We start from the raw sequence: 23245 nt of genomic DNA, 5'->3' as shown, positions 1-23245 counted from the left end.
TGGATTAGAAACGACTACAGTCTGAAGTTGGTTTTTTTTCATCTCACACTGTATATGCTAATAAACGGTTATTGTCTGCAAAATCGACTGCTACTTTTTAGCTTCTTTTTATACCATCCACCATAGTATGGATTCCGTTTGTAACATCTGGAAATATAAATTTTAGACCCCACAATGTATATATATTCTTGATTAGCATAAAATTCTATGTTAATTTAGCGATATCCATCTATCCGTCTGTGGAAATCACTGTAGCTTCTGTACGAAATGGAGTAGATTGATAAAATTTTACTCAAATTTAATTTTGTAAGACTTTTGGTATTGAAAATGGGTCATATTGGTCCACGTTTTGGTATAGCCCCAATATAATGGTACCTCCCTATTTTTGGTATTTTGATGATTTTAGCAATATTATTCACCGGAATTGTTTAAAATTTAGTACTTGAAATTCGTAATGGATATTACAGCCTATGACAAAAAATTGTCTGTGCAGGTCCACGTCTTTTTTTAGCCCCCATATAACGGTACCTCCCGATATCCGGTACTTTGATGATTTTAGCGACATTATTCACCGGAAATGTTTCAGATTTGGTATTTGAAGTTCGTAATGATAACTACAACCTGAGACAGAAAATTTTTTGTGCCGGTCCACGTCTTTATATAGCCCCCCCTGTAACGGTAAAACCCGATATTCGGTATTTTGATGATTATAGCGACACTATTCACCGGAATTATTTCAAATTTGGTATTTGAAGTTCATAATGAATGTTACAGCCTATGACAGAAAATTGTCTGTGTAGGTCTACGTTTTGGAATAGGCCCTATATAATGGTGCCTCCCTATATTCGGTATTTTAATGATTTTAGCGACACTATCCACCGGAATTGTTTCAAATTTGGTATTTGAAGTTCGTAATGGATATTACAGCCTATGACGGAAAATTGTCTATGCCGGTCCACGTCATGGTATAGCCCACATATAGCGGTAACCCGGATATTCCGTACTAAGACATAAAATTTTCGGCCGAACTTACATCTTTTTTACTTTTTTTTTTCGAGATCCTAGGATAATTTTCAAATTGAAGGGTGTGTCATTTGACTTCTTTGAAATCTTAAAAACAACAATGTTCAATTGAGTCCAGGTTTTAGAATTCTGTACAAAAAGCTTCACCACCCAGTTAAATGTACATTTAACGATTACTTACGTTATCAGGCCGTGTTGAACCAATTTTTGTTCACAAAAATTAAAGTGGAGGATATTGTCGAAAAAAAAAACACATTTCAGATATATTTTAAATATTTTTATATATATATATATTTGTATAGTTTAACTGATTTATTTTTAAGTTATTATTTTTTATTGCATTCTAATAATAAGCTTTCTATTAACTAAATATATATAATTTTAATTTTTTATGTTTTTCTATGTTCGATAATTCATGTTCGTAGGTAATCTTACAAACTATTTACAATTGAATACACTCAAAAAAGAAAGTTTTAAAAGAAATACAGAAACGATACTAAAATGATAAGTTACCAACAAAATTGATATTCTGATGCGAAGCCAGACACAATTTTTTCATAAAAAATAAAAAAAAAAAAACAAAGTACAAAAAAATAGATAAACTTTAGGTGAATAGCCTTATAGAATACAATATACAAAGTACTTAAATCATTGCTGATGTATTACATTTTATCATTAATTAATTTCTTGTTCATTTTTAATATTATTACTTATTTTTCTTAAATTATGTTTAGAAATAAGCAAAATATATTTTGTAGGATTTATATCGTTTTTTTATTATTTGACAAATAGAAGGGTATAGGATATAATTTTCTTTTAACTAGGTTTTTGTTTTATATTTTGTAGGTAGTTGGGAAGGGGGTGTTGGAGGATGAAATGTTATGTAGTGCTGTGGTATTTTTTCTAAACTAGTTGTGCGAGTTTTGGTATGAAGGAAAAAGGGAATATTTGAAATGCATTCTCTGATTATTATTTGTTTATTTGGTGGGTGAAATTTTCTTTGCATTTTATTAAAAAATAGGGATGCCTTATAAAAATATATTTCTTGTAAAATAATAATATTAGAATATGTTATTTTCATAAAAAAATAAAAGTAGCCCAAGGCCAGATGTATAAAAACTATGAGTATAATCAATGAATGTAGAATGGAAAATTGTATGTTGTAACTAAAAGAAAAGCACTGGACAGATCTTAACTCAGACTGAGATGTCTATAAGGCAAACATCAAGACGTGTAAATTTGAAGACGTAATTTATAAGACGAACTTATTGCTGTTATTGTGTGAGTCGATTGAATGAATCAATGCATCTGGATGATCTCCCAAAGAACTTTCAGATAGATGATGTGTGGAGATTTTAGACTACAAAATTAACTTCTAAAACTAAATATATAAAACGGAAATATATGGAGTCTGTTTCTACCACTAAAACATATAACTGTGAAGGGAGTTAAAAGTATTTTACATGCCAAAATATGGTATAGAACAATTTGTCCGCCATCCATCTGTTGTAAATTAAAAAAAAGCTGATATATTTTTAAAAATAAAAATGAACAATGTCGTGGTTAACGTTACTAGTGATCAATACTTCCAAATGAGACTAGAAGTAGAAACAAATAAAAAGAGTCTGTTTTGTTTTTCAATACCACTATTTTCTTTCAAATAGAGCATATTTGACTCTGTCCGAGTACTTTCCTAGTTTTTATGTTATGGTTGTTTTCTTTCCATGTAAGGGATGCTTCTGGTGTTTTTGCATACACAATTTGCCAGGTTCTTGTATTTCTTTCTGATGTTTTGGCTTCTTAGATTTGGTATACAATCTCCCTCACAACCCTATTTACAGGTACATTAAAAAACTCTGGGCACCAAAAATGTTGAGAACGAAAGAATGTATGGGAAAGCCAACATAAGCCAACAGCCAACATAAGCAAATACGGCCCTCAAAACCGATTTAAAATCGACTTTCCGTTAATTTGACGTTTCGGTAGAAAAAAGTCGGATTTCCGTTCCATCGACTTATAGAATCAGCAAAAATTCTATTCTTGGTTAGTTTTATCAATTTTTCTTAATTTAATTTTTAATTATTTCGTTCCCAATCCATAATCACCTAAAGTTGTTTCTATATTTCTTTTTACGGGAATAGTTCCCATAAATTAGAAGAGAGAGAAACGGTCTACAGGTATATATTAGGATATCACCCACTATTTTTATAATATCCACGATATATAATAAGGCGGAACTGTTGTACCGAATTGTGAGTCGATGTTGAATGTTGTAAAGAGTTCAAAATACATACTGCACCTAGGAACATTTTTTGTATATTTAGAGACATTATAAAATACGGCTTGAATTGAAAATCATTCAATCCTCAGAATCCTATTCCAAGGACTTTTTCAACTTTTTGCAAGAAACATCTTACTCGACAGTGGCTCCAAAATTTCCTAAATTTTCATCAGTCTTTCCAAGATTTTATCTCATTTGTCAATCATTTTCAAAGTCAATTCATAATTTGGACCTGAACTAAATAAATATAGTAAAAGTCAGTTTCAGCATAACGACTCGAATGAAAACACAAAATAAACCTTCATTACAAATAAAATTTTCAAATAACAATTGTGTAAGTCTAGAAACTAGGTGAACGACCTAATTGCTTAAAAAAAACGGGCATGGATCCGTTATGAGAATTTTATTGCCGAACTGTTTTTCCAATTGATTTTTATTTATTCTTAAAAGTACTCATCATGTTCTGAATAATCTCTATGAAAATGGATCTTTATCTTTATTTGAAAATAGTGTTGTAATTATAATTGATCTATAAATGTTCTGAAATTCCTTGGCGACAGCTCAATTCTAAAATCTCACATATTTTTTTTTTCTTTTTATACCCTACACCACATAGTGGTAAGGGTATTATGTCTTTGTGCATTTGTTTGTAACATGGAGAAGGAGACGAGATAGACCCATAGTTACTTTTGAGAACCTTCATAGAATCACTTTCTGAGTCGATTTATGCATGTCCGTCCGTCTGTCCGTCCGTCCGTCCGTCCGTCCGTCCGTCCGTCCGTCCGTCCGTCCGTCCGTCCGTCCGTCCGTCTGTCCATGTATTCTTGTGAACAAAATGCAGGTCGCATTTATTATCCGATTGAGATGAAATTTTCCAAACAATATTTTTTGGCCCAAGGACGAACCCTATTGAAATTGGTGAGAATCGGATCAAATTTAGATATAGCTCCCATATATATCTTCATCCGATTTCGGGTTAAATGAGCACCAAATGTCCACTATCAGTCCAAATTGCCTGAATTTTGGCACACCCAACCGAGTTCGGCCTAGAAGCAAGTATATCAAATTTGGAGAAAATCGGTTCAGATATAGCTATAGCTCCCATATATATCTTTCATCCGATTTGATCTTTAAGTCCCTCACAGTCCTACTATGCTCTCCACAACCGTGATATTTGGTACCAGGTATTAGATGGAGCACAGAAATAGCTGTTTTAAATTTTATCGAAATCGGTTCAGATTTGGATATAGCTCCCATATATATCTTCATCCGATTTTGGGTTAATTGACCACCAAATGGCCAATATCAGCCCAAATGGCCCGAATTTTGGCACATGTGACCGAGATTAGCCTTAAAGCAAATACCACAAATTTGGAGAAAATCGGTTCAGAAACAGCTATAGCTCCCATATATATGTTTTATCCGATTTGGTGTTTAAGCCTCTCACATTCGTAATATGCACTCCACAAGAATGATATTTGGTACCTGATATAAGATACAACCCAGAAATAGCTGTTTGTAATTTTATCGAAATCGGTTCAGATTTGGATATAGCTCCCATATATATCTTCATCCGATTTCGGGTTAATTGTGCACCAAATGGCCGATATAAGTCCAAATGGACTGAATTTTAGTACATCGGACCAAATTCAGCCTAGAAGCAAGTATATCAATTTTAGTGAAAATCGGTTCAGATATAGATATAGCAACCATATATATGTTTCATCCGATTTAGTGTTTTAGTCCCATACATTCGAAATATTCACTCCACAACCGTGATATTTGGTACCAGGTTTTTTGGAGCACAGGAATAGCTGTTTTAAATTTTATCAAAATCGGTTCAGATTTGGATATAGCTCCCATATATATCTTCATCCGATTTAGGGTTAAATGTGCACTAAATGGTCAATATCAGCCCAAATCACCTGAATTTTCGTACATAAGACCGAATTCAGTCTAGAAGCTAATACGTAAAATTTGGAGAAACCCGGCTCAGAGATAGCTATAGTTCGTAAAATGCACGATAGAATTAGATAGATTTTGATTTTGTACCAAATATCTCATAGAGCTCTGAAATGCCCTGTATAAACCTTTTTACGAGAGCTCTACTAAATATGCATAGTGGTGTAGGGTATCATATAGTCGGCCCCGCCCGACTTTTGAGCTTTCCTTACTGGTTTTTTTTTTTTTTTTTGCTTTACAATCGTAACTTTACTTTAGGTTCGTGTTTTCTTTTCTTGCGGCTGGCAAACAATGTAAAATATTAGCATTTCCGCTCCCTTTCCTCCCTTCCAAGATGATAAACGGTCACGTGCTTCCCTTCCACCATCTAATTCTCAAATTATAGGTTATGTTTGGCTTTCGAATCAAAAAATACACGCTAAATGATTACATTTTCAAAATTTTAAAAAACAGAAAGGAGAAAATTTGCTTTTGTTCTCTTGTATTGTATATTCAAATGGTAAATTTGTATTTTTCGCACTGTTACATGCACCACCCCCTTCCCATCGTTTTTCTGTGTATGTGTGTTATTTTTTTTCTTTGCATTATTTAACGCCTAACATTTGATTGCTTTTTAAACTTTTTTACATAATTGTACGTAATACCACCTTCTGTTGCCATAACCGCCTCCTTTCCTTCTGTGTGTCCTTGCACTAGACTCTGGTGCTTAGACATCATCATGTTATCTCCGGAGCACTATTGTGCTTTACAATATCGGGCGATGGAGAAAATGGGCGATGTAAAAATTGCGAGCTGTGATGATAGGGCGTTGTTACCGCTGTTGCCGAGGCCGTGGCCAACGTTGCCGACGCTGTCGCCGAGGAGGCTGTTGCCGAGGATACACTGCTGGGGCTACTGCTGCTGCCACGTTGATTTTGAATTGTTATTGTAGGTGGGTGTTGATGCGCTGCTGCCTGTTGCTGGTGGTGCTGGTGAATATGCTGCTGTTGGAGGTGGGGGTGCTGCTGATGTTGATGGTGCGGATGATGGGCCACCGCCGCCGTCAGTGTTGCTGCTATGCTGTTCGCAGTCAAATTAAGTTTTTCCGGTGAATTGACACGTATTTTTGGTGGATGCGATGATTGTGGCGACGTACAATCGACAACATAAGCCGCCGAGGCATAATTAGGATGCAAATGATTACCCCCATTCATGGCAGCCAAAGCTTGCGGCAGCTGTGGATGTGGTCTTATCACCATCGGTTGTATGGGAAACTGTTGGGTCATTTCTTTAAAGTTGGCAAAACTTTGCAAATATCCTGCACTGAAAAGACTTGTGGCGGCCGCATCCAGTTTAAACGAAGGCAAACATGAGGGTGGCAATGTAGCGCTGGGATATGCTGGTAAATTACTGCCCGACAGTGAATTTGACAGATCTCGTGGTTTATCATCATCAATGCTGAGACTTTCGTCGTTGGCGCCATTCGAAGTTGAACCGGGGCTGTGTTGCAAATGTAAACTACCCGGTACCGGAGAGTGGGTACCCAGCGATATGTCAGAGTCGGAGGTGTCTGAGGGTGTTGGTGAGGGGGCACCATCGGGTCGACGTCTGCAGCCGAGACCGGAATTTTGATTATGTTGTAATCTAAAAACAAAAGAAATGGAGAAATTGTTTTTAGAGATGAAAATTTGGTAATATTCTTTTTGCAAAAGATGAGATATATTTTGAAGTAATCCACTCTGGTTTCTTGTGTGAGAGGGAGAAGGCTCATTTTCATATCAATAAGAACAACCCGTTACTTTACAATATCTGAATCACATTAAACCAATATCACAAATTCCCATAATACTAAATTTGTAGCCAGCTGTGATTTTGAGCTGTACAATTACAAACTGGATCTTTCATATCACAGACACGCCATTCAGTGTTACCATCCACTTTAATCTCAACGTTATTGATGAACTTTAGACAAAATAAAAAAAATCACTTCAATCAGATGATGGTCCATTAGGCCGATGGGAAAAAATGTAGCCTAAAAATCAACTTCCAAGTCAAGGTCTAAAATAAAGCCTCCCTTGTAACGTAATGAGGTTCCGACTTCAAATTAGTTATGCCTGATGGAAATATTAAATGCTTAGTTAAGAAACATTGCAAATACTACAGAAAAGAGATGGGAAGGGGTATGGAGCGACCAACATTTTGCCAGCCACGATGGCATCATCTAAGACAAAACAACATTTCTTTGAAGGTTAGGTGAAAGATGAAATAAACGATTAGTCTCGAAAATGGCCGTTTACATCTCAATTTATTTATCATCTACCATGAATTTGTGTTATGATAGCCAGCAATTTGACTGATTAACCTCTTTTGAAGATTTGCCGCATATATATGTATGTGCAACTTTGAAAAAAAAAATCTATGGAAAAATACACGGAGAAAATGTTTTGCAATACATTTGAAATGAGATATATGATTCTTTCGGCTGAGAAGTAAAAGGAAAAATTTATTAATTGTCAATAAGAGTTTTCTGACATCAGCTACATCTAAAATGCAGGAATATCTTCTGTATCTTTAGTAGAAGGGTTTGATGTGTGTATTAATTAATGATTTAATTTGATGGAGTTGTCAGAGTGGTACACATCCAACAATAAACGAAAAAATGTTATTTCTCTTTGTTAAAAGAATTTATTTTTTAAGTGAAAAAAAAAACAAATATTAAAGAAATAAATGTTACATTAGAAAAGTTTTCAGAAAATCAGATTTCCATTCCATTGCAGGATTTTTTAATTCTTCGATCATACCATTTAGGTGAAATGAAGGTGAAATTTATCACAGCTCAATTTTACTCTCGAGAGAAAAATACTTGAGAACAGGAATGCCCGAAGACTACGAATTTTACAAGAAGTTTTCTATTCGCTCTTTTATGTTCTGTGGCGGTGCACTCCTATTTGAAAAATACAAGTTGGAGTCAAAACGTTCGAAATAGAGTAAGTGTTTACTCTAACAGTGAAATCGAGTGAAAATCGGGGATAAGAGAGTAGATCGTGTACAAAGGCCAAGAAGAAAAAAAACAGCAGATTTTATGCACAACAACAACCACACTACATAGACTTTGTTGGTAGATATTGGTGGCAATGCCAATTCAATTTGTTTCATTTAGGGATGTGTGTTGAAAAAATGCACATACTAACAAATAAAACAGCGGTATAAGGTAACCTAAAAAAAGTTCTCTGCAAAATTAGAATATTTTCTTACTAACACTCAAAAACGAGCAAAGCGTGCTCGCTTTAATTCCAGTGATAGAAGAATAAAGTACACAACTCGAATTCGAGAAGAGAGTAAAACACAAAGAGAATGTATTATTTTTATCATTTTTTAAATTTTTCTCTAAGTGTTCCTCTCATACCATGTTATATCATCGAACCCATGACATCTTACTTTTATTCTCTCACATAACTGATGTTTGTACATTTGAAATCTGACCACCATTAATCACTCAACACGTACATTAAATGCTAAATGTTTTGCCGCTACCAAGGAGGTATGAAGTAACAATAACCGCAACACGCTACATCACACGAGCTCCTTCTAAATGGTGACTGACTGAAGTCCCGCAAAGCCTGTCGTTTCAAATCACACTTTACCATACATATTCCAAAGCAAAACAAAAAATGAATGATGGGATTTGTTGATTCATTTTGGGCCACCAATCTTCTCTAGCTCTTCAACTCCATGGCTGTGTCATACAGTCCGGTGGTCATTCGTTGTTGTCCGTCATACACGCGAACACGAAACGTTTAACATTTTTAACTAAACGAGTAAACCGAGAGATAATTATGACAATGTAAGCGAATCAGCTGGATGCCGACAACCAAAGGTGTATTATTGTTATGGTCCAACCCATCACATTAACTTGCCACAACTGCTGTTGCGGCGATGGCGAGTGAGTGAATGAGCCACAGCGTGTCTCGAAGATAAATGAACGACATTAGTAAAGTTCACAACATCAAATAATGATCAAGAAAATAAAACTCTACATCGTATAAAAGATAGGAAATCCCAGTGGTGTTGGTGAGGTGAAAGGAGCTGTATATCACCAACACCACCATCATCAAGAAAAATATCACCTTCTATGGTGCCCGAAAAAAAGGTGGCAATTGCCGCCAGCTTCACAGCATCCGTAATATTGTTTCTCCTGATGATGACTATATTTCTTTAGCGATGTCTTACGGCGTGGTGTTGTTGTAGGTTAAAAACGTAAGTTGTTATTTGCCAGACATTGTGGCAAAACGCTTACTTAATAAACGTTTAACTAATCATTAGTGAGGTTGCAGAGATCACATGTCTACTTTGATCTTTTTGCTTAATATCTTCTTGAAAAGAAATGCGCCGTAAACTAACTGACCCCTTCGAAGACTTTATTTTGAGTAATTTTATTAAGCTTGGACTAAGAGAAAAGCATCATAATTAAATGGCAAAATGTCATTGTAAGGTGACCTCAGGCGGTAATTTCTTTAATGATGATCTTTAGACTTCTTGCACATTTTTTTTTATTTCCAATAGATGTTTTCTTTTCTCTGACTTGACTTTTTTTATCTTATGAACTTTGTTCATAAAACTAGAAACGCTCTTGTTTTGTGTGTGGGAAAGAGATAGAGAATGAACATTTTTATGGAGTTCGGTTTTTAATAATGGAATTTCATCCTGGACTTTTCTAAGTAAATGTTTTTGTGAACTTTGTTCGTAAAACCAGAAATTATGATTATTTCCAATAGATGTTTTCTTTTCTCTGACTTGACTTTTTTTATCTTATGAACTTTGTTCATAAAACTAGAAACGATCTTGTTGTGTGTGTGGGAAAGAGATAGAGAATGAACATTTTTATGGAATTCGGTTTTTAATAATGGAATTTCATCTTGGAATTTTCTAAGTAAATGTTTTTGTGAACTTTGTTCGTAAAACCAGAAATTATGATACCTCGTTTAGGAGAGAGAGTAAGAGAGAGATTTTGTAATCAATCGATATATTTCGTTCTGTGAGATTAGTACTGTCGAATACGAAAATTTCTTATTTTTTTCAACAAATATCTATTAAGGGAAAATATATGTTTATATTCAGTCCTGAGAGGGATGACAATCTAAAAATAGAAGTGACCCTCTGAGTTATAGATCTTCAGTTATGCTAGTGGTGATCGTTTTTGAAAATAAACGATCACCCAAAAAACAGATGTTTAAAAAAATAATTCTTTAAATATCCTTCTTATAAATTTTATCTAACGCAAAATTCCATCCACTGTTGATTTACTTTTAAATTTTAAAAACCTAATAATAAATTGCAGGTAAGTGCCATGCTACTTACTCGGTTAATTAAAAAACCCTGTTTTCATCATATACATTTTGAAATATATTTATTTTTTTGTCACGGCAGGAAATTGACCCATTTCATTTGATCAGAACAATGGATTAATTCGTGAAATGCCGGCCATTGTTATGTGATTTCGAATTGTGTGAAACATTTAATTTTGTTAAGCATTGTGGTATTTAAACGATATCATTTGATAACTAAGTGATTTTCGAATTAAATTGTGAATAACACAAACATCCAAACCCCCTTTCAGTCATTTGGAAAACGCATTGGCTTGATGTTCTTTTTTTAGAAGCAGCAGTAATCCGATGATGGCGTATGTGAACAGCTATCTTCAATGATGAAATTGAATAATGAAATTTTGAAAAATTCAGAAAATCTCTGTGTTAAAAAATTTGAAGAAATGGACACAAACCACAACTGTTCAAAAATTTCGTATCGGACCTAAATAAATATGAAAAAAAAAAATATTGTGGCGTACCAGGTTTGGACTATATTGGTTACTCCCTTCAATATATATGAGATATGTAATAATTTGAAAAAATGTTAAAATGTGACTGAGGTAGCAGGTCGTGAGGTCGTGAGTCGACCGAAGTATTTCATTTTCATACTTCATCTACCACTGATAAAAATATTGGTATGGTAGAAAGAAAATAAAATCTAACATTTAGATCCAATTTTATGAGAAATCATAAATTCCATATTCAGGTTTCTGGTTGAGAGAAATATTTTGATGTATCAAGTTGTCGCTGACATGTTTCGAAAGTTATGACAGTTAAAAATATTGAAATGTTGACACTTTGTGGGTGAGGTACGAGAAGGGGTTCGCAGATATATATTGAAGAGAGTTGGATTCTTATTCCGCTTTCTTTGAGAGTTTTGTTTTCAAAATCTTGAACCCTTTATGGGGAAGGTACCAGGAGAAATGATCTGATCTCCACCATCTTTTTAACAGATCTTGTGATGATGGAAATATTGAGGTGTACCAAGTCCGAATGGAATCGGATGTTAATTTGTTTTTTTATGAGATTCATGGATATTCAAAATTTTGACCCCTTGTGGGTGAGGTACCAAAAGGAGAGGGGTTTATAAAAATATTGGCATTCGTGTAATTTGAAGGCATCGTCTTACATCACATTTTATAAGAGTTGAAATTAGGGAGGGACAGAGGGACGGACGGACATCGCTAGATCGACTTCAAATGTCCTGAAACTGGTTTAGACTAGGTCTCTTTGTCACGGTCTAAAACTGTTATTTCGACTTTGGCACGAATCACATGATTAATATCCTCTCTAGCCATATGACTGAGGATATAATTATATATTTCATGAAACTATGTGAATTCGACCTAAAAGGACTACGACTACGACCTAATAGGACTACGACTAGGACTACGGTTTTTAAGTCTCTCTGAAACGAAGTAAATTTATAACGTAGTAATTTAAAACTGTTGCTCATTTTGAGAACAGATAACAGGAGGAGGAGAACTAAGTTCGAAAATGGACTTCATTCAAGTTTTGAAAAATATATTTTCTTTTCAAAATTCAGATCAAATGAAAAGGAAGGTACCGAGAGCTGTCGAACGAAATTTTTATTTTGATTTTGTTAAAATCTTTTGCTATATTAGACAACAAGACCCGCACCACATTCGCATAGTGTAGCATGTGGAGTGGTCGATTCGTTTGTTTCGTACAGGATCGCTCCCGACTCCAGTTACTCCAGTTTGAAAATTTGAGTTGGAATTGGAACAAGATCATTTACGAATAAATCAAACAGAGTGTTTGACAACAAAAATGTTATCCGGTGCTGAGTCATTCACATAGGATTATGTTGAAGAAAATTTGGAGTAGTAATATTCTCTGATACAAACACAATAACAAGTAAAACCAGTAAAGAAAGTCTTAAAGTAGGGCGGACCGACTTTATGATACCCTACACCACTTTGCTAATTTAGTAGAGCTGCGCATAACAATTAAAAGTTTTTATGGGAGAATTCAATCATACACGCTATGATTATAATTATAAGTTAAAGTTCAAAGGTATAATTAAACCGAAGCATTTGTATCTTTTGAATTCAGACTTGTATTGCCCATTTGGTGCACAATTAATTTGAAATAGGATATATATATGGGAGCTATATCTAAATCGGAACCGATCTCGATAAAATTTGGCAAAGATATTTCTGAGCTGTATTTGATATATTTTCCTGAATATCGTTGTTACGGAGTGCATATTACGGCTGTGGGTAACAAATATGAAAAATCGGATGAACAGTATATATGGGAGCTATAGCTATATCTGAACCGATTTCGATCAATTTTGGCAAACTTATTTTCAGGTCCAATCTAATCGTACGTGCAAAATTACATACTATTCGGACTGATATTACACGATTGGTGCACAATAAATGGTAAATCGGACGAAGTTATATATAGGAGATATATCCAAATCCGAACGGATCTCAATAAAATTTATCAAAGGTATTTCTGAGCTGGATTTTTATATATTTCCCCAAATATTGTTGTTACAGAGTGCATATTATGGCTGCGGAGGACTAAAATAACAAATCGGATGAACAATATATATTGGAGCTATAGCTATATCTGAACCGATTTCGACCAAATTTGGCGCACTTATTTTCATTTCTAATTTGGTTGTATGCGCAAAATTCCATACTATTACACGTTTGGTGCACAATAAATGGCAAATCGGACGAAGATATATATGGGAGCTGTATCTAAATTTTTACCGATTATCTCCAATTTCAGTAGGGTTCGTCCTTGGCCCAAACAAATGATTTGTGCAAAATTTCATCTGGATAGGGCAATAAATGCGAATTGTACTTTGTTTACAAAAATGATACCCTACACCACTTTGCTAATTTAGTAGAGCTCCACATAACAATTTAAAGTTTTTACTGGGTTTTTGTTTATTTTGAATTTTGCATAGCAACTTATACCTCCATGGATACAGCAGCCAGTGAGCTGGCTATCAGAATCCATGCTTTGGTCTATATGTGGGCTTATGAAGTTGTCAGCTTAGTCAACCATCCGTTCCCTAACTACGACTACTACATTAGTGTCTGGCTGAGGCCATGTCGTGATTGTTTTTTTTTTTTTTTTTTTGCCTTTGTTAAAGAAATGCGACGACTTTTTTCTGGATTATAATACGGCTGACATGAGCCGATTAAGAGTTTTTCTAAAGCATTGAATTTCAATGGCAAAATGTCATAAGACCTATAATAATACGACGAAAAAACAAATAAAAATAATAATATGAGCCATTCAAGCAATGCTCCTGCTGGCGGCAATAACAACAACATATACCTATATTGTCATATAATTATGTGTCACTTAAGGTAGGTGCCAGTGGATCGTATTACAAAAACATACCTATTAAAATCAACCGAATTGAAGTTGAGACATACAAAAAAAATTATATCGCACACACTCGCAAAAAATATATTGAACCCTTTTTCTTTTAATTTCTAAAAAAATCCAACTGGTAATCCAATACCCATTTCATGGATCTGATTTTTTTTTTTGGATTTCTTATAATGCGATACCTTATTTGAAAAGAATATGATGACCAGTAAACGATAATGTTTATTCAATTGAGTGGAAAATATCTGAAAGTTTATTTCATTCAAGCGTGTTTTTGGTTTATTGAAAAAGCGAACAACTTTAAAAACAGCAGCAGCAGGAGTTAATTTTTAAAAGAAACGCAACGGTTCATTCAAAATTAATTTTGGCTGAGGTATTTTTTTTTTTTTTTTTTTTTTTGCTTGTGGTGAAATATCATATCTTGGTTTGCAATATCATTTTTTTTATTTCCCTATACTTCATTGAATTACCCCATGATCCAATAAAGTGTGCTAAGGATTAAGTAAACTGATACCATTGGCAGTGTGAGGATGACGATTTTTACCATAGTTTTAACCTTGAAATAAAAAGGAAATGAAGAATAACCCCCTGTAGCCGTGTGACACGTTATAATTTGAAGTTTTTTTAAGAGTTTTAGGCTACTTATGGCATTCATACGATTCTAAGGAAAATTTTGATGAAGAGTTATGCCAAGGAGAGTTTTTCTGATAGCCACCATTGTTCTCAATAAAAAGTATATAGAATAGGATTTAAGAAAGGGGTTTAAGAACCGCCAATGATTCGAAAAAAGAAGGAAAAACATTTTATTGCAAAATTAAAAAAAAACTGATTTAAGATTTTTACTCCCCAAAGTAATACTACATAATTTTAAGGGGTCCATTCCAAACCGTGAGACCGAGTACTTGTGAAGTTTTTTTTTTTGAATTTCTGGCATATTTTGTAAACTTTAAATGGTAAAATTATAGACCCCCAATATAGTTTTGAAATGCATTTCTGGTTATGTCACTATCTGTGTTCATGCTCTTGATTCAATATTTCAGACTGATGTCCCATGGTCTTTACAATAATAAAATAAAAATATATGTACATTTTTAAAACTTGAGTGATAAATATGATTAGGTGTCTAACATACGCCGCCTCTCTTTGTACAATACATTTAATGGACACATCCATTTAACTGTTTCGGATGCTGGATTTCATTATGGCGGCACCTTTATTTAATTTCCGATATTGCATTGCTCTTTTACATGTATGTGTGTGTGTGTATCCATATACCTATATAATAAGGCTGAATAATAACAGACAATGTGATACAGAAGCGGTAATTCACACGCATTCATCATTGTCAGCTGCTTGGCTGTCGACATCATGAGCTTCATAAGTACTGCCCACACACAATATTTAATTTAAACGAAAGACATATGGTTTTATAACGTGACTTTTTTTCTTCTCCTTTGGCGTTTTTATTGTCATTGATGCTGTGCCAGTGCCGCTGGTGTTTATAAATCATGTATACGATATTGCCAACACGAGCCATAAGTAGCAATTTAATTGAAGAAAAAGCAATATGACTGCCCCCAGATCTATCTCTCTAGCTTTCACAGTAGTTCCTTCATTTCGAAATTAAACAGCTGGGAATTACTTACAAGTGCTTCTGATGAAAGCAAGTACTGGAAGAAAAAATACTGTAGCCAACAATGTTGTATTTGTTTATGGAGTTTCATTTATGTATAACACGTGTCCATCAATGTGATTCACATTATTGGCGATTGCGAAAAAAGTAAAATTAACCTACAACACCAACATCACTAAAATTAAACGAGGTGAATGATTTGTGAATATCGTGTTTTACTCTGTTTTTTTTTTTTTTTGCATGGCTTTGGCATGTTTCATTTTTAACCTGCGAGCCGTTCAACCAAGTCAGGCCAAAAAACCTGAAATCATTCGCTCATTATTTCCTTTTTCTGTGAAGCTGTGTGATGGCCAAGAGAAAAAAGTTGATTGATTCAAGTGTTTGATGTCCGTATAGATGACCGACCGACTTCACGAATAACGAAAGAACAAGCATCCAGTTGTTGTTATAGCCATCTAAACGGATGTCCACTTGAAAATGGAAATCAATTACAAGACAAGATGATATTGTTTGGGGTTTTGATTGAACTCATATGAATGACAGTGGGATGTAGAAGGAACAACATTGGATATATGTGGAAACTCTCTGTTTGGCATCTAGAGAATTTAAGGAAAAAACAAATAAAATAGCTATAAGTTCGGCCGGGCTAATCTTTAAATACCCTCCAACATTTGGAATGATTTTGGCAATTTCGAAAAAAAATAAAATCCGTTAAAAATTATGTTAAAATATTAAAAATAGCGAATGTAGCCGACGACGTGGACCTGCGCAGGCAACTTTTGACATAAACCATTGCAATATTCAAATGCGAAACTTGAATGTCGCTAAATAATGTCGCTAAAATCATCAAAATACGGAATATTCGGAGGTACCGTTATATGGAGACGTGGATTTGCACAGACAATTTTCTGTCATAGGCTGTAGTACTCATTGCGAACTAAAAATACCAAATTTGAAACATTTCCGGTGAATAATGTCGCTAAAATCACCAAAACACCAAAAAAAACGTGGACCTACATGACCCATTTTCAATACCAAAAGTCCTATAGACGTAATACGTATTTGAGTAAAATTTCATCAACCTACCTAGAGGCTAGCGAAATTTCAACTGACGGGCAGACAGATAGACGGGCGGAAATCGCTAAATCGACATAGAATTCTATGCTGATCAAAAATATACAGGGTGAGATGAAAAAACTGCAACCAACTTCATACTGCTGTCATTTCTACGCCACTCCTCCTTTGGCTGGAAAACCACAAGTGGCTATCGTTAGAGCACTCCAGCATATAAATGTGAATAAATCTTCTATGTCTCTTAACATCGCTTCTTACCGTGATACTGCTAGCGTAGCCCGACGTCAAGGAAGTGGACGGAAGAAAACAGCAACATCAGAAGAAATAGTTCGAAACCTGCGTCCGAACATATCGCAATACTCCATTCGGCAAATATTAAAAGTGCAAGCACCACAACAAAAAGAAAATAGATTCAAAAGAGCTAAAGAGTTGCTTTGCTTGGCCGAAAGTGTTGAACTGGCGAATTTGGTTTTCTCCGATGAGAAAACATTCGTTGTCCAGCAGTTTTGAGCAAACAAAATGATCGCGTTTACTTGCGAAAGAGGTCAGCTGAAAATGTGCACCTTCGGTTGGCCACCAAAACTCAAGCGCCGGCCATGGTGATGGTGTGGGCCGCCATAACAGACGATGGTCGCTCTTCGCTTGTATCAATCGACTAAATATATAATAAATGCCGAATATTATCGCGAAAATATTCTGGAGGGTGTATTAAAGCCTTGTGCACACAAACATTTTGGTCGCAAACCTTTGACATTCCAACAGAACTCAGCATCATCGCAATCAGCACGCACCACCCAAGAATGGTTACAAAATGAGGTTCCTCGCTTCATTTCCATCGTACAATGGGCACCACAGTCTCCGGATACCAATCCGTTGGACTATTGTGTCTGGAGTATTTTGGAAAACAATGTTGGCACTAAAAAATACCAAAGTGTCGATCACCTCAAGCAAACGCTTGAATTTTGAAAATGAGAATTTGCCGAATATACAGAAAGAAGGAGGTTCCAGGAAGGGGTACACTTTTTTCGGTTCAAAAGAATGAAATGTCGAAGGCAGAATGGAGTAAAGTTTGCCAGTTAGAATTTAAAGCAGCGTCTTCTGTATTTTCTGAACACTTCGACGTTGCTGATGTGGTGAAATGTGGAAGAAAATATTATCGCGATAATATTCTGGAGGGTATATGAAAGCATTGGTTTCGCAAACATTTTGGCCGCAGACCTTGGACAAGCCAACAGGACTCAGCACCATTTCACTCAGCACGCGCCACCCAAGAATGAATGGCCACCAAAGTCTCCGGATACCAATCCGTTGGACTATTGTGTCTGGAGTATTTTGGAAAGCAATATTGGCACTAAAAAATACCAAAGTGTCGATCACCTCAAGCAAACGCATGGCGGGTAATGGGCCAAAATACCGCAAAGCAACATTCGGGCAGCGTGTGACGGTTTCATTGGCCGTTTGAAGGCCATAATTCGTGCCAAAGGTGACCAATCTAAACTTATTCTAAAATTTGATGATATTTCCGACATTTGTTGCTTTTATTCAATAAAATTTAAACAAAAGAAATATAAAAATAATGGCGTTTGACTTTGTTGCAGTCTTTTATCTCACCCTGTATATACTTTACACTCTATTGATGTGGGTACAAAGATCTTAAAAATTAAACCACTAAAAATCGTGTTAACAGAATAAAAAATCTCACATAGAATCTCTAATAATTCTCATCTAACCTTACTACCCGCTGATAGAACCCAGGTCAGACGGGGCCATAAATTATCATTTCCATTTAAAATGTACAAAATATGTCCGAAGGGTAACCAAATCGGTAGGGGGCCAGGTACGAATAAAATTGATAGCATTTTCGCTTTTATTTTCCCCAAAAGCCCACTGTATCCATGAAATACCATCCTCAAAAGTGTATACCTCCATTTAAAAAAAATGTTTTGATAACAATGACAAACAACTACTGTTAAATTGACTGGGATTTTTTCATTTGATATTTCCTATTAAATAACCTATTCAAAACAATAATCGAATACTAGTTTACAAAAAAACCCATAACTCTCTTTCATTCTCCCTACCTCTCCCCAACCATTGCTATCCCTTGGGGCATTGGTTATAAAAAAGAACACTTAAATTTTATTATGTGATAACAAGTTCATGTTCGTCAGCTTTTCACCTCGAGTGGTTCGATAAATGAAATTTGTATTTATTTATATCCATTGCAGAAAGAGAATAACAACAACAGACAAAATAAAGTACTACCGTATTTTGTTAAAAGTTAAACTTCAAGAGTCTCATTTTTTTCTTTTTTGGTGTAAAAACTTGGTAGCAAAATAATAACAACAGAACTAAGGTTCACAAGTATAAACGGATATGGTTGTTCAATGAATGAGTTTAACAAGTGTTCAAACACCAGCAGTAACAACAACAAACAAAATTGTTAAAAGCCCTTGGGGAATTAACACACTTTCCATAAAAATGGACACCAGACACGCACTCTTTTCCTCTTCTAACATATAAATAGATACAGTCTCCTTTTTTCGGCCAACACTTATCAAATCAATATGCAAATAAAATTTAAAGTACTTCTAGTTGCCATTGATTTTGAGAAGAGGAAAAATCTTTAAAGTGAACAATATCGCTTAAGGGATGTTCTTTTGAAATATTTTTGAATTTAGAAATTCATTCATGAAAAATACGTTACAAATGAAGCGCGAAAAATTAAATAAACAATTGTTATTTAAGCCATTGTTACTTTTATCCGGAGGTGGGGAAATCACAGGCCATTTCGTTAATAGGGGATGGTGATGTTCTTTCCGACTGTAAATGTTTGTTGTGCATTTTCCGGCATGTTTTGCTCGTTTAGTGATTATATTTAAATATTGTTGTTGTTGTCCTTGTTTTTGTTGTTCTCGTTGTTGTTGTACGGTTTGTTGACAAAATTCCCATTTAAAATCGTTGGCCTTTTACTTTCTTGGTTTTCGAAGAGGATTTTAGTTGCTTTGCACACACACAATTCAATTCAAGTTCATTAGGTTCAACGTTTTTTTTTTTTGTCGCCAGACTTGCCAGGGTTGAATTTCAGCATTTCTAGGCTTTTATATAAATATTTACTTTAGCTATTTGTCAAAATTTGTTTATATCAATTTTCGTCGTCCTCCGTTTCTCCTCACCCTTGTGATGAGTAGTTAAGTATTTTGGCAATTTTCTTGGCAAGATATCAAAGAGAAGAAATTGAAACATTTAAATCAAATAAGACCATAACTCAATGATAGAGACAAAGGGGGATATTCAAATTGAAACATTTTTTAAGAGGATGACATTGAAAATTGTAAAAAGGAAACAAGTCAAGCATATGTGAATTTCGTTGTTGCTATTTTAAATTTAAATAGCTGTATAGAGATATTTGGAGTGGATGACTGATCAAAGGTTTTACATAATGTTTATGAAATATGGTATCATTCGTATTCATATCGAAAAAAGCAACATCAGCAGAAATGGTTCGAAAAGTAAAGAAACGACTTGATCGAAACCGTCGTCGCAGTGGCCGAAAAATGGCTCCTGAGCTGAACATATCGCAATATTCCATTCGGCAAATATTAAAAAATGAGCTCGCGGGAAAATCATTGAAATTCCAAAAAGTGCAAGATCTAATACCGCAACAGGAATAAAATATACTCAAAAGAGCTAAAGAGTTGCTTCGCTTGGCCGAAAGTGGTGAACTGCCGAATTTGGTTTTCTCAGATGAGAAAACGTTCGTTGCCCAGCAGTTTATAAACAAACAAAATGATCGCGTTTACTTGCCAAAGAGGTCAGCTAAAAATGTTCAACTTCGGTTGGCCACCAGAACTCTAGCGCCAGCCATGGTGATGGTGTGGGCCGCAATAACAGACGATGGTCACGCGCCGCTCGTATTGATAATCCGTGGTATCAGAAGAAATGCCGAATGTTATCGCAAAAATATCCTTGAATATGTATTAAAGCCTTGGGCACGCAAACATTTTGGCCGCGGATCTTGGACATTCCAACAGGACTCAGCACCATCGCACTCAAAACGCGCCACCCAAGAATGGTTACAAAATGAGGTTTCAAAAATACGGTTTCATTGGCCGTTTGAAGGATATAATTCGTGCCAAAGGTGTCCAATTCGAACAAATCTAAACTTATTCTAAAGAATATATTATTATTAATTTTATTTTGGAATACGCGGTTTTTATTTAAATATGATGGGCTACCATCAAACCTTGAAGAAGCGAAAATCAGAATGGGTGCACTTTCGATATACGATTTTTATACCCTAAAACACACTGTGGTCAGAGTATTATGTCTTTTGCGCATGGAGAAGGAAACGAGATAGACATTTGTGGACCCTCATACAATAACTTTTATGGATGTCCGTCCGTCTGTCCATATATTTTTGTCCACAAAATGCAGGTCGCATTTATTGTTCGATTGATATGAAATTTTCCACACATCATTTTCAACCAAGTCACATATACCATATATTAGTTCCTTTAGGACCATATATATACCATATATTAGTTCCTTTTGGTTTCAAAAACTCCCTATGGTCATTTGTTACAGGTAGCTCTACTTATTATGCATCGCGGTGTTGGGTGTCCTTTCTTTACTGGCTTGTATAGTAATATACAAGAAGAAGTTAATTATACGCTACACCACAAGGTGATCAGGGTATTATGTCTTTGTGCATTTGTTTGTAACAGGCAGAAGGAAACGAGATAGACCCATAGTTCCTTTTGATGATCTGCATAGAATCACATTCTGAGTCGATTTATGCATGTCCGTCCGTCTGTCCATGTATTTTTGTAAACAAATTACAGGTCGCATTTATTGCCCGATCCAGATGAAATTTTGCAAAGATCTTTTGTTTTGCCCAAGGACGAACCCTATTGAAATTGGAGATAATCGGTCAAAATTTAGATATAGCTCCCATATATATCTTAGTCCGATTTGTCTTTTATTGTGCACCAAACGTGTAATATCAGCCCGAATTTGCATATACACCCAAATTAGACTTGAAAATATGTATGCCAAATTTGATCGAAATCGGTTCAGATATAGCTATAGCTCCCATATATATTGTTCATCCGATTTGTTATTTTTGTCCACCGCCGCCGTAATATGCACTATGCAACAACAATATTTGGGAAAATATATCAAATACAGCTCAGAAATACATTTGCAAAATTTTATCGAGATCGGTTCAGATTTGAATATTGCTCCCATATATAACTTCGTCCGATTTACTTTTTTTGTGCACCAAACGTCTAATATTTGTCCAAATGGGATGGAATTTGGCACTTACGGCCGAATTGAGTCTAGAAGCTAGTATGTCAAATTCGGTGAAGATCGGTTCAGATATAGCTATAGCTTCCATATATATTATTCATCCGATTTGTTATATTTGTTACCCACAATCGTAATACTCCGTTACAACGATATTCAGGGAAATATATCAAATACAGCTCAGAAATATCTTTGCCAAATTTTATCGAGATCGGTTCAGAATTGGATATAGCTCCCATATATATCTTTATCCGATTTCAAATTAATTGTGCACCAAATGGGCAATACAATTCCGAATTTAGTCCTTTGAACTTTAAATTATAATTATAATCATAGCGTGTATGATTGAATTCTCCTAAAAAACTTTTAGTTGTTATGTGGAGCTCTACTTAATTAGCAAAGTGGTGTAGGGTATCATAAAGTCGGCCCCGCCCGACTTGAAGACTTTCTTTACTGGTTTCTTACTAATATAGCTCTCATTAAAGCTTTTCTCCATGTCTCTTCTACTTAGATGCTGAACATAATAGACAACACAGCCAAGAGTACCTAAACTTAGACTCAATAGTTTTTCACATAGATAACAAGTAAGCAAATTCTATAGCAGTGCGGGGGCGAATATGTAATACCATAATACATGGATATATAATTGAACTTTAAAAAAATCATTATAATTTTCGATGTAATGAAAAGGATTATGTCATTATTACATTTCACCATCCTAATACAAAATTTCGTGTCGATTTTTGGTTCATTTAAACACCTTTGCGATTATCTCCAAAAACAACAGTCTTATATTCTGACCCTAACCCTACCCCATGACAATCGGACGGTTTAATGCAAATTTTAGTAATTATTACAGAAAAGTTATGGTGTATTTCACCGGCTAAATATTATTTGATGACCACTCAAATTGAGAGGCTTCTGCCCAGCCCTATACTCTTGCATTATACAAGATTCCGAGTCGATTGGTCTGTTAAGCTTCTATTCTGATCAACCCCACCCGATGTAGCATTTCGTGACAATCGGGTAATAATAGTGTGATTACAATTTGACAGATGGACGGATGGACCTACATAACTAGATCGTCTCAGCTCGGCATATATCAAACAAACAAACTTTTTAGCGCAATCAAACTTATAATACCCCCGACACATAGTGTTGGAGGGAATAAAAATCTGTCCTCAAAAACTGAGATATTTTGCCAGGAATAATCGTTTTCAACATAAATATTGAGGA

General features: G+C 35.0%; 1 protein-coding gene across 1 annotated transcript in view; it reads right to left on the bottom strand.

Moving 5' to 3' along the window:
• Positions 1–5492: 5492 nt before the first annotated feature.
• Positions 5493–23245, bottom strand: part of LOC131801658 (protein Optix-like) — a 42294-nt gene continuing 24541 nt past the window's right edge. Inside the window, exon 4 of the mRNA XM_059120555.1 lies at positions 5493–6889. Within this exon, the coding sequence (XP_058976538.1) occupies positions 5983–6889 (907 nt within the window). The 3' untranslated portion in view covers positions 5493–5982. The remainder of the gene's footprint in view (positions 6890–23245) is intronic.

This window comes from Musca domestica, unplaced genomic scaffold, assembly GCF_030504385.1.
Source record: "Musca domestica strain aabys unplaced genomic scaffold, Musca_domestica.polishedcontigs.V.1.1 17, whole genome shotgun sequence".
Classification (NCBI taxonomy): Eukaryota; Metazoa; Arthropoda; class Insecta; order Diptera; family Muscidae; genus Musca; species Musca domestica.
The sequence above is the reverse complement of the archived record's forward strand: the minus strand, read 5'-3'. Positions and strand labels throughout refer to the sequence as shown.